Source organism: Drosophila santomea, chromosome 2R, assembly GCF_016746245.2.
Source record: "Drosophila santomea strain STO CAGO 1482 chromosome 2R, Prin_Dsan_1.1, whole genome shotgun sequence".
Classification (NCBI taxonomy): Eukaryota; Metazoa; Arthropoda; class Insecta; order Diptera; family Drosophilidae; genus Drosophila; species Drosophila santomea.
Window position 1 is genome coordinate 12,156,933 of NC_053017.2, and position 19,791 is coordinate 12,176,723.

Sequence of the window (19,791 nt, forward strand, 5' to 3'; positions counted from 1 at the left end):
ATTTCCAATTCCATTGCAATAGCCTTTCATTTCTCATTTCACTTTTATTTACTTGATGTTATGTTTTTCTTTCCTACTGTGTGCTTTGAATTTGTTAATAAATTATTAAAGCCTTAATTGTAAAGGGCCATGACTTACGAGTTTCATTGCTAACATAAAGGAGGCGTAACACTAAGTTAACACTACTTCTGGATGGGACGTGAAGGGTCTTCGATTGAGGAATTAGTTACAGTAGAGGTCAAAAGCATAGGTAACCAATTCACAATAAAAATCAATTGTTATTTAATATAAATTCTTGATGAACCTAATTTAGCATCTTTGAAATATATTTTATTTGGGATTTCCATTTACTTTAACTATTTCCTTGGCCACAACTGTAACTATTGCTTTGATATATGGGAATTTGGGGATGCGTATCGATTAGCTTATGGCACAAGTGGGTTAGTGTGGGCCAACTATTGGGATTAGTGCATTGTGGCTTAGGTCTACGTAAATATATATATCCTTTACAACTACTCAAGAGTCGGTACAGTCGGTACTGTACTATCACATGGTTTATTGAGTGGGCAGGAGAAACATCCAGTATCCTGTTGCATCTTGATTTTGGTGCCGCCTCACAGGCTCGTCGTGGCCTGGAGCTTGAGGTAGCGCGTCCCATTCTCCGCATCCGCCAGGCGGGCTATGTGATCCGAGGCGGCGTAACAGGTGGTGGCCGTCGGAGTGCCCGGTCTGCTGTTATTGTTATTGTTGTGCATGCTGCTGCTGTTGCTGTCGATGCTATCGCCATTCCTGCCACCGCTTCCATTGCTGCCGCCAGTCTGCCGGATCCGTGTGGCTCCCCAGATCAGGACCAGCACGGAGGTGACCAGCACGCCAAGACCCAATCCGGGCAAGAAGCTCTTATTCAGCGAATCAATGACTGTGTAGCTGTGCAGCAAAGTCGATTGCTGCGTTTGCTGCGGCTGACTTCCTACCACCGAATTGAAGCGGCGCTGATTCACCTGGTAATCCTCACCAGCTTCGTGCACCACCTCGGGCTTCAGCTCATTGGCGGTGTAGTAGGGACGTCGCTGGTACTGTCGGGATACGGGAACGGCGCCTGGACTGCTCCTCTCCAGCTGGGTGATGTTGGAGCAGCCGATGTTCAGTTCCGCCTCGGGCTTATTCTCCTGGATCATGACCAGACAAAAGCGATAGCTACACGGAAAACGCACAACATTAGTTATTTTATATGGTGGTTATTGGTCGACGAAGAACTCACCTTTCGCCTATTTCCAGGGAGGAACTGTCCGGCACTATGACGCTGACTGTGTTCTGACCATTGACCACTTTGCTCTCGCAATGGATCTGCAAGGAATCACATTAGGTAATCAGAAAAGACACTTGGTGTTTAGTTTATGCACACTACTTACCGGTGAGTTGTCTATTAGAATTTCGTTGATGTGCTCCTCCTTATAAACAAAGATTGCATCGCACATGTAGTCCTTTTTGCTAAGATTGAGCAGCCAGGTAAGGATCAGCCCATAGTCCGTCGAAAAGTGCAGCTCATGTAGAATAATCTGTGGTAAGGATAACAATGAGGTTAGTCCATAAACAAAAGAATACGGAATAATAATACTGACCTCTTCTGACAAATCCTTGATGGGCGATGTCTGATTCGGCTTGGCCAACGTTTCCAGGTGCTGCATGATGTTGGCGTTATCCTTCTCCACGTTGTCCATGTCGCAGCTAAGCGTCTCCACGGGCACCTGGAGAAGCGGAGCTCCCTCCAACCTCGGCGGCGTCACACATGAGGCACTCAGACTGGAATGGAGCTGCGACTCCTGCAGCCACTCGGCGAAGGGACGAATGCTGCAGTCACAGGACAGGGGATTCTCCTGCATCAGCAGGCTCTCCAGTTCCCTGGCTCCGTCCATGGCGTTTCTCGCCACAATCGAGATGTCATTGCCCGCCAATCGCAACTCCCGAAGAGATGGTAGCGGTGCTATTAAATCCGAGGTCAGTGCTCGCAGGAAGTTATGAGTAAGATCTAACACGGTCAAACGGGACAAATGTTGCAGCGAGGCACTGGAGATGGCCACGATGCCGTTGTAGCTCAGATCCAAACTATCCAGGGCACCCAGCCCGAAGAAGGCGTGATCCTGCAGCACATCGATCTGGTTGTGACGCAGCGAGAGACTCACCAATCTCGAGAAATTGGCCAAAGCCTTGTTCTGAATGCTCTTGATCAGATTCCGATTCAGATTCAAGCTCTCGAGGTTCCTCATTCCAGGCAGCGTTTGCTCACTCAGTGGTCCATTCAGGTTATTGGCCTGCAGGTCCAGTTGTCGCAGACTGAGGCACTGACTCAGAGATCTCAAGCTTTGGGCGTAGTCACCCAATCGATTCCCGCCCAGCTTCAGCACTTCCAGCTTTCGAAGATTTACAAACGTGCGCTGGGATATGCTAGAGATTTGGTTGTTGCTCAGCTCCAGGTAAACCAAGCTGGTCAAACCCACAAAGTCCGCCGTGCCCAGGGCCTTGATCTTATTATTGGCCAAATCCAAACGCTCCAAGGCGCTCAGCGTGGACAAGGCGTTCCAGGGCACGCTCATCAGTGCGTTTCCGGGCAGACCGAGTGCCTGCAGAGGTCCACGAATGCCCAGGAAGGCGGACTTGTGCACCCGCTTGATCTCTCCGGACGAGATCACTAGCCCGTGAAGCGAAACGTTGTCGAAGATTTTCGCGTCGCTCAGGAAGGTCACGTTGCGCAGGGAACAGTCCAGCAATGATATGGAGTAGGGAGAGGTACGTAGACGGTCTGCCAGCAGCTAAAAAAGGAAATATTATGTTAGAAAGACAGTGCCAAAAGGGGGTTCCTATTAATACATTACTAATATTAGTTACTTATATTAAAAGATTAGGTATTTATTAAGAGATTTTTGGAAATTAAGCCCAACTGGACTCCGTGGCGCAACGGTAGCGCGTCTGACTCCAGATCAGAAGGTTGCGTGTTCAAATCACGTCGGGGTCAAAAGTCATATATTTTACAATGCTTTAAGAAAATATCTCAAGATTGCGTGCATCTATCTATAATGTATGGAAAATATCATATTTTGCATAGTTTTAATGTAGAAAACATAGATATTTTTTCAGTAAGAGATATAGAAATACGCTGGGTTTATACAAAAAAGTAGGTTCTAAGTCTCAACTTTGACCCCGACGTGATTTGAACACGCAACCTTCTGATCTGGAGTCAGACGCGCTACCGTTGCGCCACGGAGTCAATTGAATAATGCACCGCCTATATGTGATTTTAAATGGTTTAAATCTATGTATAAATCAAAAATATTATTAGAAATACTGATAAGATAGGTTCATTCGACTCCGAAATCACAGGTAAATATACAGCTATGAATTTTAAGATAGCCCTTTAACTAAATCCAATATGAACAATATAAGAACATTAATTGATCGCATAAATCTCAATCTCCTTTTTCAAAATAAATCTTGAAAACTGCAATCACTTACCATCAACCCGTGCAGATCAATGTTGCAGCGAAGTGTGTGGGGCAGGTCGCATCCGCACTCGAGTTCCGCGTTCCGGGTGCCCGTGATGTTGGGGCACTTCCACTCCATGAGGGCATCGTCCACGGGCAGCGGCAGCGAGGACACCTGCTCCGCCTTGCGCTTCCTCGGCGAGCTCTTGTTCACATACTTTCCGGACGTGGACTTGGACTTTCCCCTGGCGGAAACAAGGGCGGGAACCGCCGCCGCCGAAACTACATAGGCGGTGGGCGTGGTGGGCGATGTTATGGGAGTGGGAGTGGAGCTGGTGGTGGTAGTGGTGGTGCTGGAACTGGTGGTGCTGTCCTCTAGCAGATCCTTGAGGTCATTGGCCGCTGCCAAAGTGCACAGCAGCAAGAGCATGAGAATTGGACTGTAAGTGGAAAAATGTTCATGGAAATTAGTGGGACGAGCATTGAAAAACGAAAAACACTTGGATGCTTGACTGCCTGGCTGCTGGGCTGGGATGCACTTGTTCTCCTCGCACATGAACAGATCATGCGTTTTTAGGTCAAGCCGCAGTTGTCACTGACACTCTGACACACAAACACAAACACCCACACAGTGCATCTGTGTCCAGTATCCAGTGGATGCGTTTCGGGCTAAAGATTCCCATTGTTATCTCTGCAAGACAATTTGCCAATTTACAGCTTAACGCAATCAAAGCGATTTATTGAATGCACTGAGAGCTAAACTAGGCCGCTTTTTACTAATGCCTTCATGCTTATAAAATATAAACTAATATATTTTAGGCACCTAAACATGGAGATACTTTTGAGACAGCCAAGTCAAAATTTGTACAAACATTGTTTATATTGAAACCCTATGGAGTAACCCTATTGATGAGTAACCCGCACAGTGTTTCCATGTCACCAGACCACTCCCGAATGTATCAGAAGAAAACAAAAGCTGCGTGCGAGGCTTTAAAAACCCAGATTTCGGGCGCTACGCATCCAGTGCCGTAGAAATAATTCCGCAGCAAAGTGCCCAGTGCTCGCAGTTGCCGCGGAGGGAAGCGCTTCTAAAATCTCTCAAAAGGATTAGCAGTGGTCTCTATTAGTCCGAATCCCTCCCAAACCAACATGGCCAGTCACTTGCCCAAAGGTGGAGCGCTCGTCCTGGTGCTCAATCTTCTCCTGCTTTCGCAGTGGGAGACCGAGTCCAAGCTGCTGACACGTTGCCAATTGGCCAAGGAGCTGTTGCGTCATGACTTTCCCCGCAGTTATCTTTCAAATTGTAAGTAAATGTATCTCAAATGGATCAATTTAATGGATATATTTCCAATTCCCCATAGGGGTTTGCCTGGTGGAAGCGGAGAGTGGACGCAGTACATCCAAATCCATGCAGCTGCCCAACCAGAGCGTCAGCTATGGACTCTTCCAGGTCGGTCAACGCAAGTTCCTTATCGAATAGACAAATTTTAGAGCGCTCAACGCTAATCCGCTATTTCGCAGATTAACAGCAAAAACTGGTGTCGCAAAGGTCGTCGTGGAGGAATCTGCAACATCAAATGCGAAGGTAAGTCCGCATTCCACAAAACACCCACATACAATGTGCGGATAACTATGGTCTCCTCTCCCGTCCGGTGCAGAGTTCCTCAACGATGAGATCTCGGATGACTCACGATGTGCCATGCAGATCTTCAACCGCCATGGATTTCAGGCCTGGCCCGGATGGATGAGCAAATGTCGTGGGCGCACACTGCCCGATGTCTCGCGATGCTAGGACTGCACTTCGACTCGCTCTTAGCCTTAACTAACTCTACTAATAGCTGCTAAAGTTTCACATAAAGCCTAAGTTAATTCCTTTGAATAAGGTGTATTTATTTTCCGGATCGCGTGATGAAAGCATTTCCAGGAATTCCCGCTATCAGCTGCAACACGATGCTATCTCAAAATTGTGTGTTTTTCCACTGTGTTAATCAATCACCTTTGGCAATATTCAAATATTAAATGGAATATTCATTTTATAGGTGTATAAAGGGAACGTGAGAAATTTTATAATAATTTTTACTGAAAAACTATGGTAGGGAGCTCTTGTTCATAAACACCGTTTGCTTTTTTAATCTCCTCTAAATCTTAAAGTAAACATAGTAGCTAGCTAGATCACTTGTATAAAACTCTGTAGTATCTTGTTGACTGGAATTCCGCGTAGGTATAAGATAAGTTTGGATCATTGAACTCAGGCTTCTTCGATCGATGAATACTTTCATTCACAATCATTACAAAGGGCTTGGGAGCTACCGAAATCGCTCTCTGATTCTGCATTTGTCAGAGAGTTCCGGTGGCATATCAACCGCGACAAGCGAGCACCTTATCAGCATTATCAGGTTGACGAGCAAATTCATTCGCCTGTTTTTGGCGCTCTGCGATCGGCGTTTTTGGGAGAGAACTACCTCGACTCGAAAGCGAACTGAGGCGCAATTGTATCTGAGAAATACTTGGGCGTTCAGTACTTAAACTCGGGTCAACAGCGTCGCACCGGCGGGCTAGCTTCTCATCGGATCCTATCGGGTGTGCAAATCATACATACACATGTGTTTGAAAGCACGCCATCCCAAAACGAAACACGGTAAGAAGACTCAGATACAGATACATTTACAGATACGGATACAGATACAGATACAGATACTCGTGCTCCCATCACAAACTCGTTTCCTGCTGCCGAGAACTCTGTTGTTCTGCGTTAATTAGGTAAACAAAGTAAGCAAACTGTTTGCTGAAGTAAAAGTGTTTTGCCAGAGGAAGTAATTCGAACTAATTATTACATTTGCATGCATGGAAATCTCAATAAAAAGTGAAACGTGTACAGTGGGTTTCCTATATGAAGGAGGCTGCAAAACTTTGTTGTATTTATTTCGGGTTTTTTTTTTTGGTTCTCGGTAACCTTGACTAACTTAACTGTTTTGAATAAATCGTACTTTTTATTATTTACATACGATAGTCATAATTTCCCTTTTTCCAATTTCCAATTTTATGACTTGACTTACACGTAAACTACATGCATGGCAAAAAAGTTCATTAAAATAAATACTGAATTATTTATTATTAATCATATTAAAAAAGAAAAAAAATTAACACAACAAGCAGACTTAAACATTTGATAACTGAAAGCTTTATAAATGTGTTTTACGTAAGCAAACGTAATAGACATGTCTTAAGATAGAATGACTGAAATATATATGTATACACCGATGAAGAAGAATAAAGATGCAAAAACAGTCAAGGCTTTGAAATCAGATGGGAGTAAACAAATGATAATATATGATGATAATTTGTGAGTGCTTATTATTAGACATAATACTTTTTGGTGTTAAATAGAAGAATTACCATGGGAAACTGCGAAAAGCTAGAGAACTGTAAAAGCATCTCCACTAAAAATGCCAGCTGGCCATTAATATTTTAACACTTTCAAAGATTGTTAAATAATCAAAGCAAAATCAGGTACATACGAGTATAGCTTTGAAATGGATAGTGCGTTTATAAAAGCAATTGATTTATACGAACAGCAGAACTCTTTGAACTGTTCGGGTGAAGAGTTAAGTATGTCCATAAATAATGAGGATCGTACGTAAAACGCAGCCAACTACCCTACAATGCAATCGATGTTGTCTTCTCCTTTTAGATCTGTTAAACATGAAAACTCCATGTTTATGGATAGTAACAGTGCTGATCCTACTGCAGCTGGGAATTGAGCAAGTGGTATCCAAAAAGTATCAGCGCTGCGAACTAACGCGAGTTCTGGTGCAGAACTACAACTTCGACAAGACTTTCCTTTCCAACTGTAAGTGATTTCCAAGACGAAACCCATTGAATTGAGGATGGTTTTTTTTAAGGGATCTGTCTGGTGGAACACGAAAGTAACCTGGACACCACAAAAGTGACGAGAAAGGGCAACGAAAGCAAGAACTATGGGCTCTTCCAAATCAACAGCAAGGATTATTGCTCCGAAGGACGAAAAGGAGGGCAGTGCAAAATGAAATGTGAAGGTTAGATTACATTATATGAATTAATTATGTAAGCAGCAGGAAGCAATAGCAACTATTCAATCAATAGATTTTGATTAAGTTACGTTAAGTTAGTTAAGCCTTAAACTGCATTCTACTTCTGAATATTGGTCCTTGTTTCCTACAAGAAGCTCACTAATCCCCCGCTTCTTGGCAGACTTCTCCAATGATGACATAAGCGACGACATCGCCTGCGCCAGAATGATCCAGAAACAGGAGGGCTTCAAGTACTGGAAAGGCTGGGATCGCTTCTGCCGCAATCCTCAGAATCTGCCCAATCTCGGCGTGGCTTGCCACCTGCGTAGCCTGTCTGCAGTGCGATCAGCTCGTGGATTCATCACGGGCTGAACACCTATTCCTATGTGCTACTTGAACTTAAACGAAATGTGTACATGTACATAAATGCTTTGCATAATTGTTCGGTCGGAGTTGCATTTCTTGGCTGATGCCCACACAGGGAGCTCGAATCGGAGATCGAGAGCTACCAAGTGGGCGACCTGGCATTTTGCTTGGGCGTTGGGATCTTGATGGCACTTTCCAATGACATCTGCGACTGCAACTGGGTGGTAATTGATAGTCTAGAGCTGCAGTGCAACACGATACCATACCTATGTATGTATTATATACCATTCAAAGTCAATCATATCAAGAAGGGGTTCTCGCCACTGCCCGGCGAACAATATCATTTTGCATTTCCGCTCAACAAAAGGCGGCGTTTCCGTTTCTGGCCAACAATTGCCAACGCACCGCAGGGCATCAGCATCGGATCATCAGGGAACCGTGCAAAGCCCAGGGCAAACAATAACAGGTGGAGGCTCAAAAATCAGAGCGTAACTTTGTACCACAATGGCCAAACATAACCAGAGGAAACACTGGCTCGCCGGTTCCATTAGAATGCGCTTTGCATATGTACGTGGTCAACATAAATCCGAGTTTTGCCGCTTAAATCACACACCGAAAACAATAATCAGGATATTATATTCGTAATGTGCAAATAAATGGGAAATACTTGTCCTCAAATGGGTTTGACCAGGTGATAAAGGTATACTTGTGTAGATGATTGGATATATATATTATCTTGGTTGTTCCTTATACTTAACTTCTTTGCGTGTAGTAAACAGTAGATAAATATTTCTTTCTGTGCAGCGACAGCAAGTCAAGTGTTGTGTTGACCATTGCGTATACACCGGCAACATCCTCAACAATAAAAATATTTTAAAATGCAGCTCAGCACAACTCCACCTCTGTCACGCTAACTGGTCAACGATTCGAAACGTTTGAGTGCCTTTAATTTCCGCTGTCCCTCCCCCTTCCCTCCACCTCCCACCAGTCAGATTCTGTTGGTTTCCTATCCGTCCTCAGTGTGGCTAATTATGCATAAAATGCCACGCCCCCCACACCGCCCACCTCCCTGCCATGATCGTGGAACCCGGAGATCCCATCGCGCTGACCTGTCGCCAGTGACTCAGCAGAAGCATATGGGCACTGCCGCGGATCAAAACACATCCCATATCCGTCTGCCGAGATCCACGGGCCAACTAGCCGTCTGTTTGGCTTCAGACTTAGCACGGACTCGCTAATCAAGCCGCCACAACCAGTGGAGCCCCTGCGACACCAACTCCACCTCCATGTGTGCAGACTGGAGACGCCAGTTCGGGTTGATTGTTCACTTGGACCCTGAGCTGCCAGCTCCCACACATCCGCAACGCCTGCCAACTGTAGGCGAATTTGAAATGCACTCTAAAAATCAATCGGGTTAGGTTGCCACTAATTTTTGATTGGGCTAAGCAGGATAAGCATAAGCATATTAAAGCAGAATCCAATTTTTGGTAAGCAACATTATGGCATAATTTAATACCAAGCCACCATTCTAGCTGAGAAACCCGGTCGGCTGCGAGCTCGAAATCTGCGCTGGTTGCTGTGTAGGCGCTCGGTTCATAGCGCCATCGTCATCAACATGGCCATTATCATCATCGGAGCCCCAAAACAGAGAGCTGAGCACCAGGAACAACTGAAATGCGGCAAGAGCCAGATCCAAAACTGACTGAAATTAAGGCACGTCAACGGAAATAAACCCTCTGGTATACACATGAGATGCTATAATGTGTATGCTATATGGTTTATGGTATGGTATATGGGTGTAAGCACGGCCAAATGGTTGGAAATGGATTGCGTTGGTAACGGCATTGCAACGTTTTCTGTGGAACGGAACGCCTGTGCTGCCGGATGATGCTGCATGAAGATCGAGAGATACAGCCATATGATAATGATGCCGCGAAATGGGTGTGAGTGCAGCTGACTCTGAAAACTTGGCGCAAACTTCGGAACTGATTGGAAATCTCAGTCATTTGGTGGCCGCGGATCGTAACAAAAAACGATTCTTATTTATTTTGCACATAATTTGTGGCTTAACTGGCACAGCAGCAACGTTATTATTTTGTTTCTTGTATTTATTTGCCTCTCTCCATTGCCAAACATTTTTCAGCTCCCAAAATGGCCAAAACATGCGATAAGCCAGCGAACAATTAAAAACGCGTTTTTCGTTAACTCGCCTTCTTTGGCAATAGATGGGAAAAAAAACTCGAAAAAAGATTTTCAGTAATTGTAGGTAGGTAGATAACGAATGTTAGTTGCTCTTTGAGCTAAATGTTGATAAAAAAAAAAAAATTCAATTTGTTTTTTATTAGCTGATGGATATCTTGCAAATTTGGAACTTTCAAACATCCAATTTAAGTATGGAAAAGGCATCGTAGAGCAACCTATATTTTTTTTCGGTGCAGCAAAGTGTTTGACGACAGCTGCACTTGTGTTGCCTAATTATTTATTCGTTAAATATTTTATTTTTTAAGACTCTTTAACCGCAAACGAGCGAGCAGAAAAAACAGCAGCAGCAACTGTTGCGGCCAGCGAATTGGGCAACATGTAGCTAATCATAATGACAGCAACATGTTGCATAGGCCAAAGGCGAAATAAGTAATTTGCTATTTTATTTTATTTTTATTTCTTTCCTATTTTATTTCGGCTTGGTTTGGGGCATATTGAATATCAACCTGCTGGGGCATTGTTCGAGTGTTGAAAGCGCATCGAAATGAGGCACACACTGAATGAGTGTGGTATGTGTGTGGCAAATGAAATTTATGCCTAGCATGAAAATAGTAAAAGTTGCTGCAAAAGCCAGCCAAAGGTCAAAATGTCACGCAAAAGTGGCAGCCACAGACGTGAGGTCTGAATAAATGAAAGAAATAAAATTGGAAAACCGAAACAGCTGCTTTCGAAACTGAAGTAGCCACACCAGCATCAACAATTGTGGTCTGCCTGGTATTTAGCATGCCGAAAAAGGGAAAAATGAGTAGGCACAAAAGAACAGGAAACAGAAAACTCAAATTGTGTGGAGAAGCCCGCAAAAGGGATTTAATTGTGATGCCTATCCTGGTACCCTGTTCCCAAATCCCATTCCCCTTTTAAGGACCCCGAAACGAGTCCCTAAATGACTAAAGAATCCAGCGTCTCTCTATTAAGACGGAAACGGATGCTGTTGGCATTCGAACGAGGATCTCAAATATCAAGTTTCCATTCTTAGTTATGAGTCAATATTCGAATAATTGCACTCAAAGCTTTATCAGTCTTTTTATTTCTGTTTATTTGACATTCGTTTCATGCGGTGGCAAAAGCTGTCTGCTTCTAATCTGCTATCGATAATAATTAAGTGAGGCTTATGTATATACATATTTATATTTATTATTACTTGCGCTGCCCGTTTAAATTTTGTGTACATGAAAGCTAATAAATAATTAAAAAAATGCATTTTTAGAAAGCAAAATTCATAAAAAATAGTACTTCTTCCCCACTGAATCCCATTCGAAAATAGTTGAAGCACCAATAGCCTAAACAAACGTTTTTCTCCAGCAACATCTGTCTTAGTGTGGGCTCGCTGGTATTTTCAAATAGCTGGTAATATTGTCAAAGCGAACTGCAAATCACAGGTCTGACAAACTTGTTTCAGTTGTAAGCGACAAAAAAACAAGGAGGCAGGGGGCTAACAAAAGCAACAAATCCGAGAAATAAAATTAGTGAGTATTATTTTTTAAGAGTGGGCCGACGACAAGTCAACGGAAACGTGTGGGTGGCTGGCTGTTTGGCTGGTTGGCTGTCGTCTCTGGTTTTGGTTTTTTTTTTTTGCCGTTTTAGCCTTTGTTTGTCGAGCTGCCTGTGCTGGGCAAATTACTTTTTAATTGAACACACACGTGGGCAGCTGGTCGGCAAAGTGCCGAGACTCGAACAATTAGCCAAATCGCGGACAAAGTAACCAATAAGTGACAGCAGTCGCTGCAACTTGATTCTTTTGTTCGGCCAGATGAGGCCAATATGTGTAATAAAACAAAATGCTTAACAATAAAATAATATGGGTAATCCATCGGTCGAAGAACAGTTGGCTGATCCGATCCAAACCGATCCGAGTCAAAGCAAAGCAAGGCGATTTCCCCTGGGGCAAGGTAAACAAACCATTCGGAATGGCTTAAGCCGGGTTTTGTTCGCTTGCATTTTTATTTTATTTACCAAATCTTGCACTTTATGGCCCTCGCAGCCTGCGTCTGAACATGAACATGAATGAACTTGGAGCAGGCTGTGTTTAATTTAAATTAAATTGGATTTTTCGTTGCCTCGTTCTGGTCCAAAATGTTTTTAAATCCGAGTATGCCTGTTTTTTCGTCTTTTTTTTCTTTTTTGGTTTGTATGCCATTTGCATATGAATATGGCCGACGGCAGCCGCTGCGAACAACTAAAAGCAATTTGAGCTCAAAATTTATGGACATTGTTTGGGTTCTGGTCCGTTCGCTCCTGCAGCTCATTTCACTTGCCTGTGGGTCATTTACTTAATGCTTATGAGAGCATTTATATATTCTTAAACGTGAAACGATCGGCATACCATATAATAATCATCAGAAAGGACGGGAAGAAATCATTAAGTTCAAATTCATATTGCTTCAAAGTGAAGCACCAAGAATTACGCAGCCAATTTAAATTTAATGTGATTTAATTAGATTTAATTATAGCAAACAAGTTTGCGGCTTTGTACTTAATTTACATTAAGTGCAAGCGAAACTTAATTCAATCAAAAATATAAATAGGTATAAATACTACGTACGTGCCACCCAAAGCCTGAGCCTCTTTCGTAACTTTCCTCGTAATTCCCCCGAAAAACTCCACATCCGAGACAACAACGTACCTAAGAAACCAAGTTCACAGCCCACGCAAACCTCAGAAAGCCAGTTGAGACACGAGGAGGCCGCCAACGCATGTGCATAATGCTAAATCGACTGTTAATTGCGACATTTCGAAAGCCGTGACAAGTCGAGCCAAAACACACACACTTTTAGAGACAGCAATCCAATAAAATGGAAATCGCTGCTGTCGTGATATTAAAACTGAATGAAAATGTTTGGGGAAAATATTGAAGGAGAAGAAAGCGGACATGTCATGAAAATGAGCTCGAAATAAACTAAATTAAACATATTATGCGACATCAGTTGGCTGATAGATACCGCCGGAGATCTTGGTCTAGCCCACACCAAGAGCTGCCCACACACGAATGCAAATGCCAGACAGACCGAAGTTGTATGGCAAGAAATTGCTCGGATGCTGCGGAGGAGTATGCTAAGTGAATGGCTGTATAAGTTATGCATGCACTGCTAGAAAAACCAGCGAAACCCTTAGATCCTAACATACATTCTTAGTCAGCCGAGCATCATCATCTCTTTCCCTTGTCTGCTGGTGCAGATGTGTGGACCCAAAAACATTAGCTCATTGGATCGTCAGATGACAGCGACACACTTTGAGCACAAAAAGTAAGTGGGCAGTAGGCAGCTGTCGTTGCGCTCCCATTGCCAAATTTGGCAACTGGTTGTGGAGCAACAGCACCAGCAGCAGCAGCAGCAAGTAAGTAGCACAAATGTCTCTTATTTTATCTCTTTTCCTTGGCTATATATATATAAAGATATATACATTTGTGGTCCCGCATCAAGCGGTCGCCCACGGTTGGCGAAACAAAAGACTTAGGCAACGAACTTGCCATGTCAAGCCAAGAAGAACAGAAACCGAGTGTGTGGATTCCAAAGCCCAAGCCAGGCGGCTAATGAGCCGCATGTAAAGCAGTAAAAAAAATTATATAAACATTAATTATGAGCAATCTTTTTTTTTGTCTTTCCTCCGCTTTCGTTATTATTGTGGGCGTTCGAAAATGAAATGTAAATAAAAAAGTCTTTTCCTTTGCCCATTTCATTGTCGCCGTAAGTTGATCGCGAGCATCCAGAGCTGCCCGCTGTGAAAATGATGAGTTATATAAAATTAGAAGTGGTTGGAGAAGCAACAACAAAGCGCTAATTGCGCGTAAACTGAGCGGGGAAAACAGTGGAGCCTCCGTGTGTGGGTTTCCTCGATTGTCTCTTTCCTCTCGAGCTCTCAAAATGCGTGGGCTTCTCAGGTGAATTGAGAAAACATTAGCCCGTGAAGTTATACGAAATTCGAGACTAACGCACACAACGGAAGTGCCATGCGTTGGGCGGCGTTAAATGACTTTTGAGCTGATCGAAATCATTATATCTCTGAATTTTAATACGAGTTTATTATGAGCCCGCAGCTGAATCAAGTTCACGATTAGCTTGCGTTCGAGTCCGCGGCTATTATTAGATTAAAAGGTGCTAATTTCTGTTAGAGAGAGTTTAAAAATTCGCCACAAAGTAATATGGTGTTCAGACCAGACCACTTTGATTTCTATCGCATAAATCGTTGTGGGCGTCTATTCGAAGCGACATAAATGTTTATTTGCCATCAAATTAACGCAGAGACCAGCGACAAGACACTCACCTAAGCTTTGGCCGCATTATGGGCGAGGTCCTCTTTATCAGCGTGCGAAACTTAAACAGAGCGTTGGTGCCGGCAGCGTTCATAGAACAATAAACCGCATTAACCTGGCCGGGGCAACGTTTCCGTTTTCTACCTGATAACCGACGGACGCGTCTCGCCCTGTGCTCCAGAACGTTTGTGCTGAACTCAAAATGCGATAAAGATCTTTACGGTGCACTGAAGACAATGCGATCGGTGGGCCGTCAGTTGACACCGCTGGAGTTCGGGCTCAAGCTGGACTTGCCGCTCGCACAAACACACTCGCGCACACACGAAATTAAAATTTCATTCATGAAAAACGACTGCAAAGGGACTGCAGGCAGGTATGTACGAATGTACGTATGTATTTATAGGTAACAATCAACAGAAAGAACCGGAAACGGATGCGTTGTTTGTCTTGCCCCCCGCCAGGACTCCCAGAGTTTTAGCCGACTGGGATAGGGACGATGATGATGATGACGAACAGGTAGCGCTTGGCAAGCAATTTCAATACCACCGACCGACGTCACCAACGACCACTTGAGTATTTGGTTAAATTAGCATTTTCACAGAGCCGTACTGCTCTTCGAGTTGCATGCGGCAAACACAGAAATGGTAGGAGCAATCAACAGCCACGAACTGGTCCCGACGACGTCTGAAACTCGACTGAGCGGCCTACGCTCAGGTAAGGCAGGTCGAGCCGACAACAGAATGATTTCATATGCGTTTTCCTCTCTCCGCTTCTCGTTTGTTTTTTTTTTTTTTTGTGTTCGTCTGGGTGTTGTGTTTGCCTTCGCAGTCGGTTCATTCACAAATACTGGTCCGATGAATGGACTGCCGCCTCCGCCTCTGCATCTACATCCGAATTGTGTGGGCAGGCACAAGGCATCAGGAATCGAGCATCGGTCATGAGACATCATGCATCGGGCATTGTCGAATCGAACGTGGCCCGGTACTCTTTTTCGGCTCGCCAAAGATCGCATACCGTGCTGTTGCTGGCCTAACCCAAATAAGAGCCACTAAGCGAGCATTTCTTAGCTGGAAAATAAATCAAGCAGTGGGGAAAAAGTTCTCACACTCGACATGGCATCTGCTTGGCCAACGTTGGCCGTGGGCTATTTGATTTTCACATTGAATGTGCCGCAAAACAATTTTCTTGTTTATCCATTTATTTCCCCATGCGGACTGGGAGTAGCGCAAATGCACAAATATGGACAGTGGAAAACGGGTTACAATGATTAGCACGCCGCACACACTTCGGCGTCTGGGGAATCTGAGTGGAAACGGGCCGCGTTAACTTAATTAATTTGTGCTATTGTCCAGGGCTTCGGTCTTGATGGGCACCAGTGAGGGCGGGATGTTCAGTGTCTGCATTGATTAAGGGAAAACCAATTAGCCACCCTGGTTGATATGCCATTGCTGTAGTCTGGCGACTTACCTTGCCCGGGCAGGCGGCTTCGTATTGGTGCTTGAGGCTCTCCATTTCGTAGACGCAGGTGGACAGGGCGGTGCGAAGCTCGCAGAGCAATACCATATCGGAACGAAGCTCGTTGAAAGAGGTGCAAATGTCCTCCGTGGGCGGCGGTGCGGGATCTACAAAGGGAAAGCCAATTAGCGCCAGCTAGCGTGTTTTGAAACGCTTTGACTCACCAACTTTAAACTCCTGAATGGCCTGTTCGAGGGCCTTCACCTTGCGCTGGCCGATATTTGCCGGCAGTTTCATCTTTTGCGAGCGCAGAGAGACGCCGGAACCACGCAGGTCGGCAAACTTGATGCCGCTGCTACCGATCTCAATGGCGTTCACCACCGAGTCCACCTTGGAGGGACGCGGCTGCTGGTGAACCTTCTTTTTGTGCAGCTTCTTCTCGTACTTTCGAGTGCTTGGCGTATTCGATGCGTGCTCATTCTGCTGATCCGCTTGGGAAATTAGCTTTTGCAGGTCCTGTGTCTTGCGCTCGCGTTCCTTTTTGCGCGCCTCGATCTTCTTCATTTCGTTGATAAGCATTTGCTCCTCCTCTACCTGTTGGGTCGTGCGTTTGAACAGCTTCTCCAGCTGCTCCTTGCGGCGCCGTTCGTGCTCGGCATCATAAACAAATACTTTCTTCTCACTCGTCTGATTCTTGGCCTTAGCGAGCAGGGCTATCACCTCATAGTAGCGCTCTTTAAGCTCCTCTACCGTTTTCGCTCCATGTTGCTGACGATTCCAGCGATCTGCCATCACAATGAAGCGAAGATCGAACCTGCAAAACAAATGGCTTACAATTTTTGCTACTAATAAGGGGTGTAGGAGTCTACCGTCTGGCCAGGTCGAATAGGTGATCTGTCTGCACCTTGCTCCAGTTGTTGATATTGTTCCGCAAGTGGGCATTGTACTCCGTCATCGTGTACGAGGGCACCTCCAGCTGCTTGTTGAACTTGGCGAACGGATAGTCGGTCGAATTGTCGGTGACCCGTTTCCAGTGGTGAAATACCGCTGAATCGTTGCGCGCTGGATTCGAGAAGGGTGCCCACTCCCACTTGCGCACCTTCTTCATTCCCAGGCGGGCCTTCGTCTGTTTATAGCCAGCTCCGATTCCCAGAGCGGTGTCCGTGGGCAGGAGGGGCGGAGCATCTTTCTTGTCTGTGTAGAGCAGGGCAAACACCTCCCTATGCATTCCCTCCGGACGACGGGATGCATTCTTGGTCCTGACATGATTAACAACCTTGTTAATTAGGGAATCGCACTTATGTGAATGCAATTGTTTACCGCTCAAAGTTGCGCTTCTTGGTGGCCAGAAAGGACTCCCTTGTCACCTCGGGCGTGTTGGCACGCTCCATGTCCAGAATATCACGCACATCGGCCGACATGATTTATTAGTTTTATTTAGTAAGCAATTTTAACTCAAATGTCTTGCAAAAATTGTTTATTTTGATATTTTTTGCAAAACGCACAAAATTTCTTAAAAGATGCTATTAATATGACCGTAAAATAAAAGACAGAAAATACGTACAATTTAACATATACCATAACTTAATAGCCGGCATTTAGTATATGCTAGGGCTATGTTATTGGCGGCAGTAACACAATAAATGTATAAAATAAAATATGCGACCAATTTAAAAAATGTTTTGAAATGACTTAAATTATTATAAAACTGTATTCTTTTTTTCTAGTTCTAAAACAAAATAATTTAAATCAACTAAAACCGCTTAAAATGTTGATTTGATTTGGTATATTTCAACATCAATACGGTCATGCTGAGGATTCAACGTGCTCAAATCAAATAAAACTAAACAACGCGGATTCGGATTCTCCGAAACTATGTTGTTTTTTTGCCCGTCGTGCGGAAATATATTGATTATTGAGGAGGACACCAACTGCCACCGCTTCACGTGCAACACCTGCCCGTACATATCGAAGATCAGGCGCAAGATCTCCGCGAAAACCTTTCCTCGCCTCAAGGTAAGATCACTTCCCCCTAGATGATGCAATTTGCTACGTGTTTTCGAAAATATCTCTAATGTTTTGTATTTGCAGGAGGTGGATCACGTTCTGGGCGGCAAGGCAGCGTGGGAAAACGTTGACTCCACGGACGCAGAGTGCCCGACTTGTAGCCATAAGCGGGCGTACTTCATGCAAATCCAGACTCGGTCGGCGGATGAGCCCATGACCACGTTCTACAAGTGCTGCAACCACGAGTGCAACCACACCTGGCGAGACTAATGCGCCGCCTTCAAACGCCCCTCCTTCGTCTTGTCCAGGCATACAAACATCACCACACAACCAGCAGGATGCAGCACCAAGCGAGCGAGCTGCGGACTCCAGTGTGTCCGGTGGGAGACGAGGCTGCTCTCCAGTTGGCTCGTCAGTGCCTGCTAAGTGGACAGGTGATTGCCCTGCCCACCGATACCGTGTATGGCCTGGCCTGCGATGCCAATAACGAGACTGCCATCCAGCGGCTCTACGAGATTAAAGGCCGCGATGAGCACAAGCCCGTAGCGATCTGCGTACACAACATCGCGGCACTGCGACGCTTTGGTCAGGCTGCCCATCTCAGCGACGAGCTGCTAACTCGTTTGCTCCCGGGCCCCCTGACCATTGTGATCGAGCGAACGGCCCAGCTGAGCAACAGGTTCCTTAATCCCAGCACCTCCAAGATCGGCATACGCATTCCGGACTTCAACTTCATGCGCGACCTCTGCGCCGTGTGGCATGAGCAGCCTCTGGCCCTGACCAGTGCCAATCGGTCCAGTGCACCCAGCAGTCTGGAGGCTATCGAGTTCCGCTCACTTTGGCCCCAATTGGGAGCCGTCTTTGATGCCGGTCAGATCGGACTGACAGAGGAGCGACGACTGGCCTCCACGGTCATTGACCTGGCCACTCCTGGCTACTTTGAAATTGTGCGAGCCGGAGTCGCTCTAAAGCCGACGCTTAGTCTAATGGAGGAGTTCGGTATCCGGGCACGGAAAATACTTTAGTAAATAGGAGCTATCCAAATAAATTCATTTAAAAAGTAATCCAGTTTCTTTGGCTTTTAACTTTAATTTTTACTTTGGAACATCCTACTTTGCATCGCATGCGGGGAACACAACAATTGATTATAAAATATATGGTTATTTCTGTAAGTATTTACACAATTGGAACTATCTTGGGAGCAGGCTCTCCGCCAAGTAGATGGTCAGTCTAGTTGTAGTAGTTGCTGGTGTTCTTGGAGGCCTGTATGGGCCTCCTGCGCCGTGGCAGCTCGTTCTCCAGCATTCGCCAGCGTTCCGGTGGCCACACGATGGCCACTGCCCGCGCGGACATCAGGCCGAGGGCGACGGGTCCAAAGGTATTGCTGTCCATGGAGTGGCCCGTGTGGTCGCCCTCCACCCAACAATGGCCCTCTGGAACGCGAACGATCTCGTGCTTGTAGCCCAGCGTGGAGACCACGTCCCCCTGCAGCCCCACCACGCGCTTTATAATCTTCTGGGCGGGATCCTTTGGTGAAATTAGCGATATTATGTCGCCGCGCTCCACCTGACTGTTGTGGGTGCCCCAGCGAAGAAGGAACACATAGTCCTTTTCATCCGGCACGGGATTGAGAGCGGGCTGCATGGAGATGCCTGTGGAATGTCGTGGATGGGTTATCCACACTAGCACGGATGAACTGCGAACGACTCACCATCCACCCTGGCCACATAGCCAACGCAGTCCAGGAAAGTGACGCCCAGGGGCAGGGCGTACAGCAAGGACTTGCCAAAGAAGCGAAATGCCATGGATGAACTGGTTGGAGCGTGGAGCTATCGAGATGAATACATAACCAGCCGTTTGCCGAGTTCCTTGTGCGTTCCGGATCTTTTGGCATTCGCAGCGAGCGCCGACACGGGTTTTGTTT

The 19,791-nt window shown here is 45.4% G+C and overlaps 7 protein-coding genes and 2 non-coding genes across 10 annotated transcripts; 5 read left to right on the forward strand and 4 right to left on the reverse strand.

Moving 5' to 3' along the window:
• Nucleotides 1-48: 48 nt before the first annotated feature.
• On the reverse strand, nucleotides 49-15,486 carry LOC120444409 (slit homolog 3 protein). Its single transcript, XM_039624030.1, has 6 exons — nucleotides 14,417-15,486; nucleotides 3,511-3,919; nucleotides 1,623-2,810; nucleotides 1,413-1,559; nucleotides 1,262-1,347; nucleotides 49-1,197 (listed from the first exon to the last, which is right to left on the reverse strand). The coding sequence occupies exons 1-6, from the start codon at nucleotides 14,497-14,499 to the stop codon at nucleotides 615-617; spliced, it is 2,496 nt and encodes an 831-aa protein (XP_039479964.1). The 5' UTR covers nucleotides 14,500-15,486; the 3' UTR covers nucleotides 49-614.
• Trnaw-cca lies at nucleotides 2,942-3,013 on the forward strand. Its single transcript has one exon. It is a non-coding gene; the product is annotated as a tRNA-Trp (tRNA).
• Trnaw-cca lies at nucleotides 3,194-3,265 on the reverse strand. The gene has a single exon. It is a non-coding gene; the product is annotated as a tRNA-Trp (tRNA).
• LOC120444421 (lysozyme) lies at nucleotides 4,415-5,300 on the forward strand. Its single transcript, XM_039624051.1, has 4 exons — nucleotides 4,415-4,782; nucleotides 4,841-4,929; nucleotides 5,001-5,064; nucleotides 5,138-5,300. The coding sequence occupies exons 1-4, from the start codon at nucleotides 4,629-4,631 to the stop codon at nucleotides 5,269-5,271; spliced, it is 441 nt and encodes a 146-aa protein (XP_039479985.1). The 5' UTR covers nucleotides 4,415-4,628; the 3' UTR covers nucleotides 5,272-5,300.
• On the forward strand, nucleotides 5,976-7,972 carry LOC120444416 (lysozyme c-1). Of its 2 annotated transcripts, XM_039624042.1 has the most exons (4): nucleotides 5,976-6,117; nucleotides 7,171-7,329; nucleotides 7,382-7,534; nucleotides 7,710-7,972. In XM_039624042.1, the coding sequence occupies exons 1-4, from the start codon at nucleotides 6,081-6,083 to the stop codon at nucleotides 7,898-7,900; spliced, it is 540 nt and encodes a 179-aa protein (XP_039479976.1). In that variant the 5' UTR covers nucleotides 5,976-6,080; the 3' UTR covers nucleotides 7,901-7,972. The 2 variants fall into 2 exon arrangements, with proteins under 2 accessions (XP_039479976.1, XP_039479977.1); XM_039624043.1 differs by lacking the exon at nucleotides 7,171-7,329 and having other exon boundaries at nucleotides 5,989-6,117.
• A 99-nt stretch (nucleotides 15,487-15,585) lies between the features above and the next one.
• Nucleotides 15,586-17,404, reverse strand: LOC120444413 (DNA methyltransferase 1-associated protein 1). Its single transcript, XM_039624038.1, has 5 exons — nucleotides 17,181-17,404; nucleotides 16,730-17,119; nucleotides 16,085-16,674; nucleotides 15,873-16,027; nucleotides 15,586-15,802 (listed from the first exon to the last, which is right to left on the reverse strand). The coding sequence occupies exons 1-5, from the start codon at nucleotides 17,279-17,281 to the stop codon at nucleotides 15,737-15,739; spliced, it is 1,302 nt and encodes a 433-aa protein (XP_039479972.1). The 5' UTR covers nucleotides 17,282-17,404; the 3' UTR covers nucleotides 15,586-15,736.
• Nucleotides 17,405-17,658: 254 nt separating this feature from the next.
• LOC120444420 (DNA-directed RNA polymerase III subunit RPC10) lies at nucleotides 17,659-18,137 on the forward strand. Its single transcript, XM_039624050.2, has 2 exons — nucleotides 17,659-17,876; nucleotides 17,952-18,137. The coding sequence occupies exons 1-2, from the start codon at nucleotides 17,736-17,738 to the stop codon at nucleotides 18,135-18,137; spliced, it is 327 nt and encodes a 108-aa protein (XP_039479984.1). The 5' UTR covers nucleotides 17,659-17,735.
• Nucleotides 18,137-18,931, forward strand: LOC120444414 (yrdC domain-containing protein, mitochondrial). The gene has a single exon (XM_039624040.2). The coding sequence runs from the start codon at nucleotides 18,137-18,139 to the stop codon at nucleotides 18,890-18,892; it is 756 nt and encodes a 251-aa protein (XP_039479974.1). The 3' UTR covers nucleotides 18,893-18,931.
• On the reverse strand, nucleotides 18,916-19,720 carry LOC120444417 (mitochondrial inner membrane protease subunit 2). Its single transcript, XM_039624044.2, has 2 exons — nucleotides 19,579-19,720; nucleotides 18,916-19,519 (listed from the first exon to the last, which is right to left on the reverse strand). The coding sequence occupies exons 1-2, from the start codon at nucleotides 19,670-19,672 to the stop codon at nucleotides 19,098-19,100; spliced, it is 516 nt and encodes a 171-aa protein (XP_039479978.1). The 5' UTR covers nucleotides 19,673-19,720; the 3' UTR covers nucleotides 18,916-19,097.
• Nucleotides 19,721-19,791: the final 71 nt, after the last annotated feature.

What these genes read in the sequence shown, in the direction of transcription:
- LOC120444420 (XM_039624050.2), top strand. Translation starts at nt 17,736, where the DNA reads ATGTTGTTTTTTTGCCCGTCGTGCGGAAATATATTGATTATTGAGGAG. An exon ending in AAACCTTTCCTCGCCTCAAG is followed by an intron (nt 17,877 to 17,951) that starts GTAAGATCACTT and finishes TTGTATTTGCAG; the next exon opens with GAGGTGGATCACGTTCTGGG.
- LOC120444414 (XM_039624040.2), top strand. Translation starts at nt 18,137, where the DNA reads ATGCGCCGCCTTCAAACGCCCCTCCTTCGTCTTGTCCAGGCATACAAA.
- LOC120444409 (XM_039624030.1), bottom strand. Translation starts at nt 14,499, where the DNA reads ATGAACGCTGCCGGCACCAACGCTCTGTTTAAGTTTCGCACGCTGATA. An exon ending in TCAAGGATTTGTCAGAAGAG is followed by an intron (nt 1,560 to 1,622) that starts GTCAGTATTATT and finishes TCCTTACCACAG; the next exon opens with ATTATTCTACATGAGCTGCA. An exon ending in TCCCTGGAAATAGGCGAAAG is followed by an intron (nt 1,198 to 1,261) that starts GTGAGTTCTTCG and finishes TTTTCCGTGTAG; the next exon opens with CTATCGCTTTTGTCTGGTCA.
- LOC120444417 (XM_039624044.2), bottom strand. Translation starts at nt 19,672, where the DNA reads ATGGCATTTCGCTTCTTTGGCAAGTCCTTGCTGTACGCCCTGCCCCTG. An exon ending in CTATGTGGCCAGGGTGGATG is followed by an intron (nt 19,520 to 19,578) that starts GTGAGTCGTTCG and finishes GACATTCCACAG; the next exon opens with GCATCTCCATGCAGCCCGCT.
- LOC120444421 (XM_039624051.1), top strand. Translation starts at nt 4,629, where the DNA reads ATGGCCAGTCACTTGCCCAAAGGTGGAGCGCTCGTCCTGGTGCTCAAT. An exon ending in CCGCAGTTATCTTTCAAATT is followed by an intron (nt 4,783 to 4,840) that starts GTAAGTAAATGT and finishes AATTCCCCATAG; the next exon opens with GGGTTTGCCTGGTGGAAGCG. An exon ending in CTGCAACATCAAATGCGAAG is followed by an intron (nt 5,065 to 5,137) that starts GTAAGTCCGCAT and finishes CGTCCGGTGCAG; the next exon opens with AGTTCCTCAACGATGAGATC.
- LOC120444416 (XM_039624042.1), top strand. Translation starts at nt 6,081, where the DNA reads ATGTGTTTGAAAGCACGCCATCCCAAAACGAAACACG. An exon ending in CCATCCCAAAACGAAACACG is followed by an intron (nt 6,118 to 7,170) that starts GTAAGAAGACTC and finishes TTCTCCTTTTAG; the next exon opens with ATCTGTTAAACATGAAAACT. An exon ending in CAAGACTTTCCTTTCCAACT is followed by an intron (nt 7,330 to 7,381) that starts GTAAGTGATTTC and finishes GTTTTTTTTAAG; the next exon opens with GGATCTGTCTGGTGGAACAC.
- LOC120444413 (XM_039624038.1), bottom strand. Translation starts at nt 17,281, where the DNA reads ATGTCGGCCGATGTGCGTGATATTCTGGACATGGAGCGTGCCAACACG. An exon ending in CATTCAGGAGTTTAAAGTTG is followed by an intron (nt 16,028 to 16,084) that starts GTGAGTCAAAGC and finishes TTCCCTTTGTAG; the next exon opens with ATCCCGCACCGCCGCCCACG. An exon ending in AAGCCGCCTGCCCGGGCAAG is followed by an intron (nt 15,803 to 15,872) that starts GTAAGTCGCCAG and finishes TAATCAATGCAG; the next exon opens with ACACTGAACATCCCGCCCTC.